Here is a 16,270-nt window from a genome sequence, read left to right as displayed (position 1 = left end):
TCAAGCAGAATTCTGACATGTGAAAGTGACACTAAACCATTCTTCTTCGTACGTGGCAGTTCAGTGCAACAGTGAGAATCAGCCCCACTAAATAGGGTAAACTATCAAGGGATCAATTGAAATGATTTCCAGCTCAGCCACAGCAGGCAGCACCATGGGCCTGTTTTCAGAGTGCTCAGCTGACAGCTGATGTCTCTTCAGTCCCCTCTGAGGCAAACTAGCTTTGTAGCTGGTGATCTTGTGATACAAATATCCCCAAATGAGACAAGGCTGTGATGACAATGAAGAACAGAATTGTTCATTATATTTTTCCAAATACTTTCACTGAAAATGTTCATTACTGGAGGACATGCAGACCATTACAATAAATAAATAAATAAAATTATAGAAAAGTAAAAATACCAGGCAAGCTGTTACACCTTTATTAGGATTAGAGAAAGTTCATACTGAATTACTTGGGATATAACACATGAGCAGGAACTTGAACCTTCACGCTGTTGCTGGGGTCTGTCATTTTCAACACCACTATCTCCAGTGTTGTTCAAACCAGAAATACAGTGTTGCTGTTTATTTGCTAAAGGCGCCAGCTCACACTGATAAGCACCAGTTAATCTTCCAATATACTTCTCAAACTATTAAGTACAGACTAAATTTTGTAGCAGAGTTTATCTTGCTGTCCCACTTGCTGCCTGTTTGTGATCGCCAATCCTTGCTGTGTGAACTACAGCAGCTGCCACTTTGGAAAACTTAATTTCTACCCAGTTTTATAGAATGTTTTGATTTGCAAAGCAGGGAAACAATGTAGCTGCTCAGTTCTTGCTCATCCACAGTAGCTCTGCATCAGTCCTGGATTTCTCTGTCAAAAAACATTTTTCATCCTAGAGCATGTTTGCATGTGGAAAGGAAAAAAACCACAAAAGATTATGTAAAGAACAAGGGAAAGTGAAGGGGAAAACCAGTATAGCTTTCCTCTCCTACTCCTGGAGGACAGCGAGACCAGGTATAGAGGATACAACAGAACTATTTTAGTGTACTTTCGAATGCAAGTTTTGGAAAGAGGTGATTACAGGAGAGAGAGAAGGGAAGATGTCTGTGGCTCTGAATTTAACAAGGAAATTCTTAAGGGACTGCATCAAGAGATCTCTGTATAACACAAAGATGTCATCTGTGCAAACCCACTCCAATTATTGCAGAGGCTGATAGAATTTCTAGAGACTATCTGCTTGGAAGGAGGACATGCTAAATCAGTAACAGTGGGTGAGACCAGCTAGGACAGCAACACAGTGAAGGGGTGGTTTTCTCTGGAGGGGGTGTGTGGGGGGTATGTGTTTGTGGGTGGCTACAAATTGTCTTGCAGAGTATTTCATATTGCAGAGCATGTGTTGAGCTTTTGACTCTCAATATAACGAGGTCAACCCTCTCAACCAAGTTAGAAACCTGTGGCACAGAAGTGATAAGTCAGCTCAGAGGAATGGGGTAGGGATCACAAGAAAGGAAAGATGTCTGCACGTGGAGAAAGTGAAAGCCAACAACTCTCTAACAATCATTTCTCTCCAACTGGGCTATAGCAAGGAACCTACAAAGCCAAGATTTGGAAAAGAGAGGAACTCAAAAGCAGGCAAACACAGACAGTGCTAAAGATGCTAATGAAATATGTTCTGAAAAGCAATGAAATGTGAAATGCTAGTCTTTTACTTTCCTGGCAAACAGTCTATGCTAGGGAACACCTGTGTGGAACGAGCAGAGGTAACTTTCTGCAGTTGTGTGCAGGCTGCTTTTGTGGCTGCAAGGCACCTCTTCCCCAGGCTTTAGCCTGGCTTCTTCAGAAGACAGTGCCACGGCCAGACCAACATCTACGGGGTCAAAGCAACTGAGTTTCTCCTAGAAATACTGCAGAGACATCCACATCCTGTGTCTAGCACATGCCACGCCTTTAAAGTTTGTCCTGCAAACTACAACAAACTATGTATGAGACTTGCACTAAGCTGAAATGATGGGGAACCACTCACCTATGTGTCCCAAAGGAATGATCCCACTATGGATACCCCATACTTACCTTCCAGTGTCTCAGTGTTTCAAAGTGCGATTTGATGGCAAACTCAATTGCTTCTTTCAGTTCAGATCTGTCTTTTCACAGACACAGTAGCATCATCCCATTTGTTCCTTGGTAAAATAATGAACTGCAGATATTTATGCCTTAAGATTTTCTGAAAAACTGACGTTCTACCAGTCATAAATTATAAAGACAGTCATGCTTTTGCAAACTAGACCCAGCAGAACCGGATGTACTCTGTAATTGCTTCTTGCAATCCCAAACATGCAGATCAAGATTATCTATTGAAATGCCAGGCATAAGTTATTCATTAACTAAAACCATTCTGTAATTTTATTGATATATTTTGTGGAGTTCACATATTTTTGTACAGCAAACATAACACTGTAGGCCACAAGAAGCTGCAGCACTATTGTTTAATAGCAGCAAGGTATATTTTATAATCAGGGTATGTGGACAATAAATAGTCTGTTTCTTTGGATGTGAATGTTTAAAATGAAGTTCTGCTGCAGCTTCATAACGTGATTGCTATTTTACAGAGCTTATACACAAAAATATATATGCAATCTTTTTGTCTATATTTTATACAAATACAACAGTAGTTTGTGAATACATTTTAAAGTACATATACATGATAAGCAACTCAATTTCCCATATCACAGGATAGCAAATTTTAAATGCAAGAAACATATACAAATTCAGTCTGGAATGCAGGGTTTTCTGTGTTCTTTTTTTTTTTTTTTTTTTTTTTTTTTTTTTTTTCCCCAACTCAAAACTTTTATCATTAAAAACATTTTAGCATACAAGTCCAAACAATTTTTCCACTAGCTAAAAATATAATTTCAGCAATCCGAGTCAGGTTTGGGTGTGACATCATTCACCAGTATACTCTTCCCAGTTTTTATCTAAGGCTTTTAGTAAAATATAGTATGTTCTTCACTCCACACCATATAAAAAGCCCACATTTAACATTAACTAGCAGTCACCTATTTTTGTGAACAAGAGCTGGGCTTGTCTGCGTTTATATTTGCATGTCCAAAATTTTACTTTTGCAAGTGCATATGAATACATTGTGGTGTTGCACAAAGTTCATTAATGACAAATTAAGTCACAGTATAAAAATATATCATACAACTATAGGTCTAGTATAGTCCTTTTTTTTTCTATGGGTAAAAATACATCTGAATGAGACAGGGAGGTTTGTAGCACCATGAGAGGAGTTGTATCCCAAGTTACATTAGCAGCATGATCCAATATAACAATATTGCAGGAGTGTTTCTGAGGAGATAAACATTCACTCTGGTTCAACTGTACCACTGAAGCTTATACTGAAAAGTGTTTACATATGATTAGCAATAGTTCTGTGTCACTTCCAGGGCTAGATAACTGTTATCAAAAGACACTGCCTTCCAACAAAAGTAAGACACCCTTATTGCATAAAAGCTTTGGGACTACCCCAACACATTTTGAACTACTGTGGCATTACTTGTAAGTTGAGCATGATGCTAAGTAAGCTGTGGTTTAAACTGTACACTGGGGGGAAGCAGGATGGGCAGCTAAGCCTATAATGGTTTACTACATACCAGATAAGTACATATATTTCAGAGGCTTATCTATAGACTGAGAAGAATACAGGAGATGGCTGCTAAACCAGTGTATGAGACAGACATAAAAGGATGCAGGATCCCCATTTATGGATGCAGGATCAGGCCCAAAGTTAACTTCAGACAGCAGCATAGCGATGATAGGATGTGGTAAAAAAATTCTGCATCAAATACTGCATGTTAAATATTTTTGACAAAGTTTACCATCAAGAACTCCAGAAGACACAGTTTGCAAACGGTGAGGACAAACTCCTAATTGTTTTTGACTGGTATTCAAAATGGCAGTAGAAGACAGTGTAGTTTGAAACATGTAAACCTAGTAAAAACCATTGTAAAACCCTTAAGAAAGACACACTGGTTCTGTGCAATATAGCAAATTGATAAGAAAACACTGTAAAAATGTACCTGTTTAAAATTACAATGTCTACCATTTTGTACACAAAGCATTATACCAAAGGCCTACATATATGTAATCTAATGGCACTTGAAACAAATTATAATAAAAGGTTTTATAATAAAAAGCATAACCTGTACGAAATTTTCTTAAAAGGTTTAGGTTTTCTTTTTGAAAGTGCTATATCTTGTAATATGTGTAACATAGAGGTTGACCAAGCTTTATTTTAAAAAATATTGGCCTATAATACAAGTTTAGCTCACTAGGCAAATGATCCTGAAAATATGTACTCTTAACATTCATTATTAGCTTAATAAAGCAATCAGCTCTGGCTCATGTTTCAGTCAGTATATGGTTTTTAAAAACCGCTACTGCCAAATTAACAATAAATCACTCTATTCCACAATTTACTACTAAATAAAGCACAAGCAACAAGTACACAAAAATATATATATTAAAAAACAAAAACAAAAAAACAAAACAAAACAAAAACACACACACACACACACAAAAAAAAAAAAAACAAAAAAAAAACCCAAAACAAAACAACCTTACTAGAAGTTTAGAAGTTGCACGAAGAGTGGTGCATGATCAGCCAGCCCTCCCCCCTCCCACCAAGAATCCATGGGAAATGAAGAAAATGGGGTTTAAAAACTGATGGTTTAGTAGTGGCCAATATTGTCTCCGCCTGAGCGACGCTCAAAAGCACTCTGGTGGTGTTGGTATTGCTTAAAGGGTCAGTCTGCTTCCGTGTTACTCTACATCCTAGCTCAGCTGCAAACACTCTGGGTGCAGCCACCCACTGAAACCCTGACTGAATGAGGTTCAATATCTTGTCTGAGGTCTCTATTGCTCAAGTGAAATGTACACCTAACTCCAAGTGAAATGTCAATCCCTTCTCAGGAAGCTAAGGCACGAACAAAGTAGTAAGGGTTCTGGCTACGCACTAAGAAACACATGTTGGCCAAGTGTCGGTGGGTTTTGTTTTTTATGAAGTCTTTTGGCAGCTGGGGCCGATAACAAGTGGCTCCAGACTGGAAATTTGGGTGCCAGAGGCTGCCCAGGGAGGGCAGCACTGCCCGGCCACACTGCTGGGTCAGCTGCAGGATGCCAAGCACTTCCAGCTCTCCTCCGCTGCAGGGAGAGTCGCAGATGCTCAGCTCCACGTGGGACATAACCCACCGGAGGAATTAAGTCCATTTATCTTCATCTTAGATTAAAAGGATCGAGAATAAACCCAAGTTTTTCTTAGATGCGTTACGGTCGTTCATATAAACTAGAGTTACATTCGGTTGTATTCAGCTTGTGCTCTGTTCATCTGTGTTTTTCTTTCCTTTAAAAAGGTGAATGGAAAAAAAGCAATATTGAACAAATCATTCAACTAAAGATGTAAGTGAGCAATCTGTTTCACAGAAACCAGAGGAAGCAGTCGTGAAGCAGAGCTAAACGCCCACCTTAAGATAACGTGCTCCTAAAATCAAAATCTAGGAGCAGTTTGCAGAATTTCAAAAGGTATTTTCCTTATTAATACATCCTTATTTTAATGCCTTTGGAACACAAACACATTTATAAAAATGTTATTTTTCAGTAATAAAATTTAAATACACATATGTATAAAATAGTAAAACTACACCTGCATATTGCTCCTAGCATTAAAAAAAAACAGTAGGAGCTACTGATAAAACATGTGGAGCATGAGCTCCTTAAATGGGAGCAACTTTTGTTTCTGTGAAGTATATTTAGTTTAACCACTTAAAACCTTGTATGAATCCTCATTACTATTTGACAGATACTAATGTACTCGATTTCCATTTTTTAATTCCTTGTACGAAAATGACAAGGAAAATAACGTTATTGTTGAATTACAGCAAATCTAGTTTGCTTTTATGCATCACAGGGATGGTTGTTTTTTTAGTTTTTTTTTTTCCTCTTTTGGTTATTAGGGGTTGGGGAATAGAATATATTGCATTAGGTAAAAGTGGTGTAAGCAATATGCTTTTACTTCACTCCTAAGAGTCCTGTCTTTAAATCTTGGCAATGGGCAAAAAGTCCCTAACCAAGTACCCAGGTGTAGAAAGTGTGATTAACATCTAACTTGTTGCTTAGGAGGACATAACACACCATGTAACACAACTGAAAAGATCACTCCAATAAAAACAAAACAAAACAAACTGGTATTTGCAAATTTACATTCACTTTCTGACTGCACACTAGTTTTGAACTGAAAACAGGTACACACTTTCTGGCTGGACTTGATCCACCCTTTGGCGGCGGCAGCGGGGAGAAGGCTGATGCCTACAAATGTGAACACACTACTGGAAGGTTCCTATGCAGTACTCTTTCTATGCTACTAAAGAGAAAAAAACAGCAAGTTAAGAATTAAAACAAAAACTGCAACAAAATATTCTGCATTACTACATTACAACACTTTTCTATTTCAAGATCAGCCATTAATTTTGCCTGTTTCCCTATACCAGAGTCACGAAAGCACAACACAGTTTCAAATTCAACTTGAAACATGTCATTTAGGAAAGCAGAGATTCTCTGTCGAAATTCAGTTCAGCCCTAATTTTAGAGAATTACGCTAATTTTTTTTTCTTCTGTTATCCATAACAGGCCACCAAAATTTAAGCCAGAAAATGGCAAAATTCTTAACTTTTATAATGACTTCAATACAAGTCAAAATGCTATATATACGTACATGTGTATATATGGACTTCTATATATACACACACAAGTTTTCAGAAAAATCTGAATTCTATATTTATTTAAAAAATTTAGATTTGTCATTATAGAACAGGTCAGGTGTGTCACCATTTGGGAAGAGGATTTGTTTGGAAACAGACTGGAGAATTTTTTTCCCAAATCTCAGGAATCTTTGTGATACATATTTTAAATGAATTATTTGCAAATAGTAAAATATATTAAAAGGTAAAAGTGGAAGTTCTACCACTGACATCAATAAAACAGAATAGCTGGTATGGTTGAAAAAGTTTTAAAAACGGGATGAGTGTTGAGAGTTTGCTTGGGATGACTTTCTACTGAACATTTAAAATGTGTAAATTGGCAGTGAAAATGAAAACAATACAATGAGACTGTTTAAAAAAAAAAAAAAACAACAAACCAAAGTAAACACAGCTGAGAATAAACACTTTCAAAACATTTTAAAAAAGTTAATTTAAATTTCTTACTGGCTTCATGAGATTGGTACTGTACAAAAGCAGAGAATTTATAATGTCTTATAGTAGGCACTAAGTTAAAAATGGTCACCTAAGGCATTTCTACAAATAGACAGTTAACAAGCCAGCTTTGTACATCCTATTGGAAAGCTTGATGAAATCGTGGTAGGGTGGTGGTTGTGCTTAGACTGCTTGTGAAAGCTGCTGACAATGAGTGCAGAGACCCAAGGCCTATACTATTGCTAGGATCTTGTGGATCCTGGGTTTGTGGTGGAAGTTGAGTCATAGAAGAATGTGCCTCCTCTTGCGTATAACTCATCCCGAGGTTTCCCACTGAAACAGAAGGATTGTAGGGAGGGCCATTTACAGGTATGAAGTTGAACAGCTGAGAAAAGTCCAATGATGGGGCGTTTAGAGGTTCGCTAATAGGAACGGAGCCCTTGGAAAGGGAAACTTCCCCAGACCCATCATCAAGCGGCCCTACTTGTGGATCCAGCCCTAGTTTTGATGAAGATGCTTGAGAATCCTGGGATGAAGAAGGCATACCACTTTGCAACTCCATTAAGTAACTTTCAATTTCCCCTTTCAATGGCTGTTCTTTTTCAGGCATAGAAACTGAGTATGAGGTAGTACCGAGTGGATATTTCAACGATAGCTGGTGAGAAGGGTGGACAGACTCCATATCTATTGGACAAGGCATTCCCAATGGTAACGATGTGGCAACCATTTGGTGTGCAGATGCAGAACTCTGCATGGACTGAATCTGAGTGTTGTAGAGATTTAATTGCAAAGTGTTTGTAAATGGCTTTGATGTCAGTTCACTGGAAGGTAAAGACATCACTGGAAGCAGCTCATCCTTAATAGGCACAGAAACATTGCAGGTAAAGGGATCTAGAAGGTCCATTGGCTCTGTTTTGACCTTCAAAAGTTCTTGGTTGTGACTTTTCTTCATGTGGCGCGTGAGGTGATCCTTCCGCCCAAATCTCTGTGCACAGTACTGACAGAGGAAGTCCTTTCTTCCAGTGTGCACTACCATGTGTCTGCGGACATCCTTTCGGGTGTAGAACCGACGATCACAGTGCTCACACTGGTGCTTTTTCTCCTTCACTCCACCCGATGACTTGCCTGCATGAGTTTTTAGGTGCTCCAGCAGCACTCCTGTGCTTTCAAAAGTCTGCAAACATACCTTACAGGTGAGGTCACCGCTTGTTGCAGCATGCAAAGCCAGGTGACGTTTGAACCCAAGCTTGGTATTGTAGTTCTTTCCACATTCTTCACACTTAAAGGCCTCTTTGTTGGGATTGTGTGTATGTAGGTGATTCTTTAGGTGATCTTTTCGGTGAAACATTTTCTCACAATAATTACACTTGTGGGTTTTCTCAGGAGAATGAGTAGCCATATGCCTTTAAACACAGATATATTCTGTAAGTAATTATTTTGATCAAAAAACACACGTGCTCATTTTTTAATGGCAGCTAAATACTACACTAAGGGCTGCTTTGCAACAGAACCTTTTAACTGAAAGCATGACACTACAAAGACAGTTTGACAAATTTAAATATAGCAAAACGCGAGCCATTTCTCTTAAATTGACACTTTAGTTTTGGTGGGTTTTAGCTACTGTAAAAGGGGTATATGGGCAAGTATGAAAGTACTTGTGTAAAAGTCCATAGCCAAAGAACTTTCAGTCCAAACTCTTTTTCTTGTGACAATTCCTTATACAAATGAAAATTCTACGCTCATTAAAAATGAAACAAAACAAAACAAAAACAAACAAACAGAAAACAAAAGCAGAAAACAAATTAAGAAACAAAATCAAAGACATTAGCTTGCAAACTTAGGTAATTTAGAATTCTAGAAACAATCCAATGGCTACTTTAATTAACACATCCTCTCTGCAATCAGCTGAAGGCGTACAGAAATATATACTTTTACACGGCTTAACACAGCCAACATAAAATAGATAATATAATCTGAAAGATAAATAGAGTTTAATACCTTAGTAATTTGTACTTAGAAACAAAGGCCTTGGTGCAGTCTTGTTGTGTGCACTTGTAGGGCCTCTCTCCTGTGTGAGAGTATGAGTGAACCTTTAATTTCTCAACACTGTTAAAGGCCTTGTCACACAGTTGGCAAGGAAAGTTTTTTCTTGGTTTGGTTTCACCACGCTTACGTTTCCCTGAAGGGACTTTCTGGGTATCTCTTACTTCTGACAAATCACCAGGAATGACAGTGGCCATCGCAGCCTAAACCAGGCCTTCTTGTTGGACACTTGGGAATTGCCCAACTCCACTAAATGATTTAGCTTTAGATGGCTTCTCAAGTTTCATGTGGTCGTAAAAGAAAGCAAAAGGGGACTGGAAAAAAAAAATAAGAAACAACTAGTTTGTAACTAAACTTAGATTTTGAAGTTTACTTGCTATGTGATGCTTCTGAATAAAACTTAAAAATAAAGTTAGGTTCAGCTGGTCTAATGTAATACCTACAGGTTTCTTTATACTATTTGCTGCAACTCTTAAAATGCATTGCTCAGGATGAACAGATCCACATATGCCCTGAAATCACACCTCAGAACCTTCCCCTCAAGCACTCATGGAGAAGAGCAAAATTTGTCAGATTAAGGGAGGCATCAGGCAAAGAGCCTACCTATCCAGGCACTTTTTGGCAGCTTCCAATTTCAAAGGAATTACAGCCACGCCTGTGGTGTTTGCACAGACATCCCCATGCACGCACACACACACACACATGCACACACAACTATCAAAGTGAAAGTCTGTAAGCCTTAATATGTTTGAAAACCTGCACAAAATGCAGCAGTACCCATGCTGACACTATGGAGGGCAAAGCTCAGGTTCCCTTTTGTATGTACCTCCTTCCTCGTGATTACTGCACATCTGCTCTAGCAAAATGCATGCACTGCCAATGATGCCTAACACAGGCGAAATTCTCTCCTGTAAACTCACCCTCTGCTAACAGGGACTTGATCTATGAATGACAGAAGTCCCACAGATTAGGGTTACACTAGAGAGATCAGGATTTTATCAGCCCAGTGCTGGATGCCCCCAGCCTCCTCATGCTACCCTGTGAGACATGAAGGCTGTAAATATTCAGACTCGGGCTAGCTCGGGATGGAGGCTCCAAGTGCTGACCCTGTGGCATAGTAAAATGTGAACTAAACCGGAGGCTTTCATTGTCAGGAGGTGCATGACGTGATCCTTGTGTCTGACTTGTGGCTGAGAAGCTTTACATTCGTCATCTGGTATCATATAGTGGCAACTGGGCACCTGCCATCACAGGGCACTCAACAGCCCTCCTTTGTCAGGGGTTGCTGACAGCTTCGCTTTATCCTTGGAGCACAACTGCTACTATAGATACCAAAATCCTGTGCCAGCCACAGTGGGAAGGGTGGAGCGCGAGGTCTGCAGCAGCAGGACAAAGAGGAGAGCAGGACAGCACTCAGTGCAAGCGCTTGGGAGGGCTGGAAAGCCCCAGAATTTAGTCTTCCTCCCTTGAAAGTGCCAGCAGCCAGCCCCAGCCCTGGTGTCGTGGCCGGCAGCTGCCGTCCCCTCCGGTCTCTGCCGGGGCAGCTGCACAAAAGGCGGCCGGGCCGGGCGGCACCGGGGCCGGGCAGCGGCCGGGCAGCGCCACAGCCCCGGCAGCAGGGCTGGGGGAGCCGCAGCTGCTGGGACAGGTGGGGCTGGGCAGCTGGAGCCGGGCAGGCACCACCAGGCTGCAGCTGCTCCAGCCCAACGCCACCTCCCTGGAGAACAGACCGGGCTCTTCCCTGCTGGCACTGTGCGAGGCCGGGTAGCTGGGAGGGAGCCCCGGCCTGAGCTGTCCCCTCATCCCTGCAGAGGCTCAGCAGAGGTGGAGGGAGCCAACTGCTCCAGAGAGGAGTGGACAGCAGCACCCAGGTGTGCCGGGGGGAAAACTACACGGTCATTACAAGTGCCCCAGCATGGTCCTGGAAGAAAGCAAGAAGGAAGGAAAGGCTGTGTTTTCCTCAATGCGTGGCAGAACAGGAGAAGCAGGGAGAGGAAGAAGGGGAAGTGCCTCTTTAATATCTGCATTTTAAGAAATCCTGAGTCTGAGACCTTCGTATGAAACGTGTATACAGAGTATGTCTTTGTCTAAGCCTTCTCCTGCCTCCTCCCCATTTTCCCTTGTCTTTAGAGGCAGAGAGAAGTACTGGCACACCAAAATGGAAATGTGCTTCCTTTTAACCCTGAAGTCCTTGAATGAGAGGTTAAACTAGGCTACCTCCTTTAAACAAGCAGTTTTGCAAGACCACCTTACTCCCTTAAATTTTGCAAGGAAACACTAACTTCTTTTAAAGATACCTAGTGAGAGAAAAGGCTTTCTTTAAGGACTTTCTTGATTTCGTATTTGTCTCAAACTCATTCCCACTCGTGGGATGAAGCCTGGAGACATCAGTTCCATGAGTGGGAAAATGCACAGGTCTGCAAAATGTCAGCTTAATTTTATTTCCTGTCTCATAATCAACAATCTAGTTCACTAATTCTACTTCATAAGGAACCATTTCTTGGAGACCTAGGAGCAATATTTTTCTTCAATAAAAGTAAATGAAGACCAGTTCCAAAGACTTCAATTAAACCATCAATGTAATCAAAAGGAGAATCTGATTCAAATCAAAGTTGTGATATATCTGTTGATTGAAAGGTATTTTTTTTAATCAAGGTTTTAATCAGAATCAGGTAGTAAAATTAATTTTGTTCTTCTGTTAATGAGCACAGTGGTCTTCAATGCATATTGGCCTGAGTGTAGAATGAAATTTTGTTTTAGTCTAATCTCTCCTGACAAATGAAGTTCAGGAGGGAGAAAAAAAAAATCCAACCTGACCTACACTTGCACAGGGTACTTTTATACCACACAGGCACCTGCACGGGACCCACCACACAGAGCTGAGAGCACAGCAGTCACAGCCCTCACTGCATGGCCAGGGCACACTTACAGCCCTAACAAGGTACAAGGGATCCAGCCCCTCTGGCCCTCCTGCCAAATCCATACCTAGCCTGAGACAGGGCAGGCAGGATTAGCAGAAAAGGCAAAAAAAGGAGGGAACAGCCTCCACAGTTTGCTGCATGAGAGTGGTGCTATTTCAGCCATGCTGGGTCCAGAGCTCAGCAGCAAGTGGACTCTGTGCGCAGACAGTGACAAGAGAAAGTGGGGACAGCAGGAAAGGTGCAGGGAAGGAGGATGAGCCACCACAGGGAGGGAGAGTGGACAGAACCAGGATGGGGGTGTAGGGCTAGGGAGGCTCAGGGAGTGCTGCACAGGCGTTTGGAATATCTACGGACATGAGGATAGGGGTGAGCTGATAACACTGGGGTGGGTGGGAAGGAACTGAACGTGCATCAGGCTGGGGAGATGCAGGATATGAGGCCATGCAGAAGGGTGCTCTACAGAATCTGATGTGATGTCAGAAGCAGCCTCTGATGTGAAACAGTGTATTAGGTGTAACAAATTAACATCCAACAACTTCTCACTCGTTTTCTCAATGCAAAGATCACACCTGAGGCTGGAGACCATCCTATATTCAGGCCAATACAGCATTACTGTTATCTTTCCCAAAACTTCAGGTAACCTAGCTGCTGTACCTGTTAGAACATTCACAGGAACGAAGGATTCAGGTTTTGTTCTTCTACCATCAAAACTAATTAACCTGACTTTGAACTGTGTTTAAGTGTCCTTAAAAATGCATTCGTTGGAACGAATATAGTGTGGATCCAATCTTTGACAACAACAGCGCTTTATTAAAAGACATGTACGCACTATTATCTCAGTATCACTTCTCAATAGGTGAGGCAATTAAGAATGTCAGTACTGATCTCTGAATAGCAAATAACCACTTTTTTTCCTTTTTTGGGGTGTGGATATATAGACTGAGCAATGGAGATAAAACTTAAAAAAAACCACTGATCCTCAAATATTAAATTTTCCAAAGACCAGCTGAAAGAATTTTATGAGTAATATTGCCTGCTTGTGTCTCAACATATTATCTATCACTTAAAACCCACATTCTTACTGGTTCTTTCACAACTGCAGGATGAATAACTATATGCAGTATCAAATATAAAAAACATGTTACACAAAAGCTTATATATAATACTATTTTTAAAGAAGCATATACTTAAAGCAGGATTAAAGCGGCCTCTGTTCAATGCACACCTGATGTTTGCCCACTAAAGTCCTCAGATTTTGGTCTTAACCAGTTCCGCTGACTCTTCTTGGAGGAAACCAGAATCCAGTACTTCCCATTTTTACTGGTCTGAAAAACAAAAGGAACAATGGACTAGACTCCAGCGAAACCAGTGCATTCATAAAGACTGTGATGCGGCAAGACCAGGGATTGGAAAGAATAGGAAAGGAAAAGTTAAAAGGGACAGATCCAACCCATGCATAGAACATTATATACTGTTAATTATAAACTGCAGGAATCATTCTTGCATTATCAGTAGCAATTATGCACTTCAGTTTGCAGTATACTTACATAATTTCAACTAATGCTATGCTGGACAGTGACACATAAAGAGATAAAATTAGACAAAAGCAAAGGAGTTTTCATAAAGTTAAAAAAAATAAAAATCCACAGACCACAAATAATTTAGATGTAACAGCAAAACATGGGCCCAGACTTGAGTTTCTTACTCAGAAAGGACTGAATAAGAGAAGATTCTGGATTAGGCCCAACTTTACTAGAACCTAATGCCTTCATTCTGCTTAATTATACAGGAAATAGCAGCTTAAAAGGTGACCTGCAAAGGAAAATAAAATTAATTTAAAAAAAATAATAAAACCTCTAAATGATGAACATGCTACAGGTAAATCCCAAAGGAGGGCAAGTCTAGGTATGCCTGAGCAAACTGAGAGGGCCTTTTTGGAATTTCCCTTACATCTCCCTTTCCTCTGCCATCACCCTTTTGTAAATTTGCAGCAGACCTTCCTTTTCTTGCTAGAAGGCCTCCTGGATGACACAGCTATACACAGAAAACATGTTCAGTGCCTCATTGTAATGGGGAGGTTTATCCTGTCCAATTCTTCCAGATGTGTAAGGGCAAAGCCCTACACAGTGCTCATACCCCACAGCAGGCTGAAGCTGTTTGGCAGGAGCCCTGTCGTAATGTAACACTTCCCCTCACACAAAACCTTTTCCCTTCTGGCTTCTCATGCATTCCAGAAATCATTCTTCCTTTTGGTCCCAAGTTTGGCTCTGCACAGCCCCAGCATCTTCTGTTGGTGAGCATGGATGTGAGCAAACAGGTGTCCCTAAACACCTATTAATGTCAGGAGTGCTTCAGAACAACCAACTGAAGCTCTCTGATGGCTGAGAAACATTTATGTGGGGCTTTGTACATACAGGCAGGAGGCAGAAACAGCTCCAACACTCAAAGTTCTGTTTTCAACTAATGAGTACAACCCTCACCTCCACTTTTTGGGGACCCCAAATCACTTTGCTTAAGGGAGGAAACACTGATGACTCCTTACCTCCTCTCCCAGCAATACCCTTATAAATCCATTCCCCTGCAATGCCCATCTCAACATCTTCCACTGTCACAAAGGAAGAGTTTAATTCCCCAGATATTTCTACTAATGCGTTACTGTTGTTAAGTAGACAATATTTAAGACAGACACGTAGATGTAATGGACTAAGTCCTCATGGACTTAGCTCCTTCACTATTTGCATTTACAGACTATTTCCTGTTTGGAAAAAAGACCCCAACAAATCCTGTTAAAATATTATAGTCATCTCAGTGGCATTTAACATTTTCTCTTAAATGTTTAGTCCTCAGTGCTCATTGGACATCTAAAGCCACTCTGGCAAAAAGCAGATGCCCTCAGAGACAAGCCACTAGAGACATGGAAGGACTATGGAACCAGGGGAAAATGAAGCAACTGGAACAAGTAAATAAACAACATGAGATGTAGCTAAAATGCTGAGGAGAATGAAGGAGGACAGCCAATTACACTCATTCATTCATTCCCTTAGGAATACAGCAAAATCACAATGCCGTGGATCCAGGTGAGGGCAATGCTACACCCACAATTACTGGGATCTCAATTTCTACAGGGCCATTATTATGTAAAGAGCTCAACAAGATATACACAAAAGGGGCTACATTTGTATGAATAATGAAAACATTTACTCCACTTGACAGGATTAAGTGAAAAGATAAAATAATTCCTATGCTTTACAACAATAAATATGCTATTGGAAAAAAGACTTTTCCTTATGCACAGAAGACAAAAATTGTCCATGATAATGCTGATTTCTAGACCACTTTTTTCAGGAGCTGAGGCATAATACTGGACAAAGATGTACCATTCTCCTTGTAACTACTTATAGTCACAGTTATTAAGCTTTTCACCTAGATGAGGTAGAAAGAATTTTTAATGAATAACAAAGTTCAAAGTATTCTCCACATGAAGCAGAGAAGCATCACACTGCAAAATGCATTGTCACATGCACGTGTCCAAAGCCCACTTGGGCACTAGTAACAAAACATGACTTCTCTGTCAGAATTCTTAGAATTCTTACAATTTACCAAATCTTCCAGAATTTGTGAAGCACTGATTTTGCTAAGTTTCCAAACACCCTGATAATTCCAGGTTAGACAATATTTGAATTTCAACCAAAAAAAAAAAAAAAAAAGCCCCCAAACCCTTATGTGGAAGATAAATAATATAAAATATAAATATAATTTATTCCTTTTTATTATTAAATAGAATAACACATTTTTTTTTCCAAATTCACAGTTCCTATTTAAAAATCTGATAAAATAGTTACACTTGAAAATATTTTAAAACATTTTCTATCCCAACTAAAAGGATAATGATGACAATACAGAAATATAACCAATAATCCTGCTCTTAATTTGCATTTCATACTCAAGAGGGTTCAAGCACACTAAAGGAAAACAACAGTTTCATGGTTATTCTCTTTCAAAATAAAAGAGCAGTAACGAGAACACAGTACTGAGAACACGGTATTTGTCATTTTGCCTTTTACATAAAACAGCAA

The 16,270-nt window shown here is 40.0% G+C and overlaps 1 protein-coding gene across 6 annotated transcripts in view; it reads right to left on the bottom strand.

The window, feature by feature from the left end:
* Positions 1-1,705: 1,705 nt before the first annotated feature.
* The window catches only part of PLAG1 (PLAG1 zinc finger), a 53,177-nt gene continuing 38,612 nt past the window's right edge, over positions 1,706-16,270 (bottom strand). Inside the window, exons 2-5 of one of the 6 annotated variants that reach the window (XR_005702964.2) lie at positions 13,420-13,519; positions 9,229-9,587; positions 6,291-8,633; positions 1,706-5,384 (exon numbers count right to left, since the gene is read on the bottom strand). Coding sequence is in view for 5 of the 6 variants with exons in the window: in XM_040077143.2 (XP_039933077.1) it covers positions 7,370-8,633; positions 9,229-9,470 (1,506 nt within the window). In the remaining variant the exon portion in view is untranslated. Of the gene's footprint in view, positions 8,634-9,228; positions 9,588-13,419; positions 13,669-16,270 lie in introns of those variants that run through there. The other 5 variants (XM_040077167.2, XM_040077143.2, XM_040077152.2 and 2 more) reach the window with 5 other exon arrangements.

Source organism: Hirundo rustica, chromosome 1, assembly GCF_015227805.2.
Source record: "Hirundo rustica isolate bHirRus1 chromosome 1, bHirRus1.pri.v3, whole genome shotgun sequence".
Lineage (NCBI taxonomy): Eukaryota > Metazoa > Chordata > Aves > Passeriformes > Hirundinidae > Hirundo > Hirundo rustica.
Note: the sequence above shows the minus strand (reverse complement) of the source record. Positions and strands in the feature narration are given on the sequence as shown.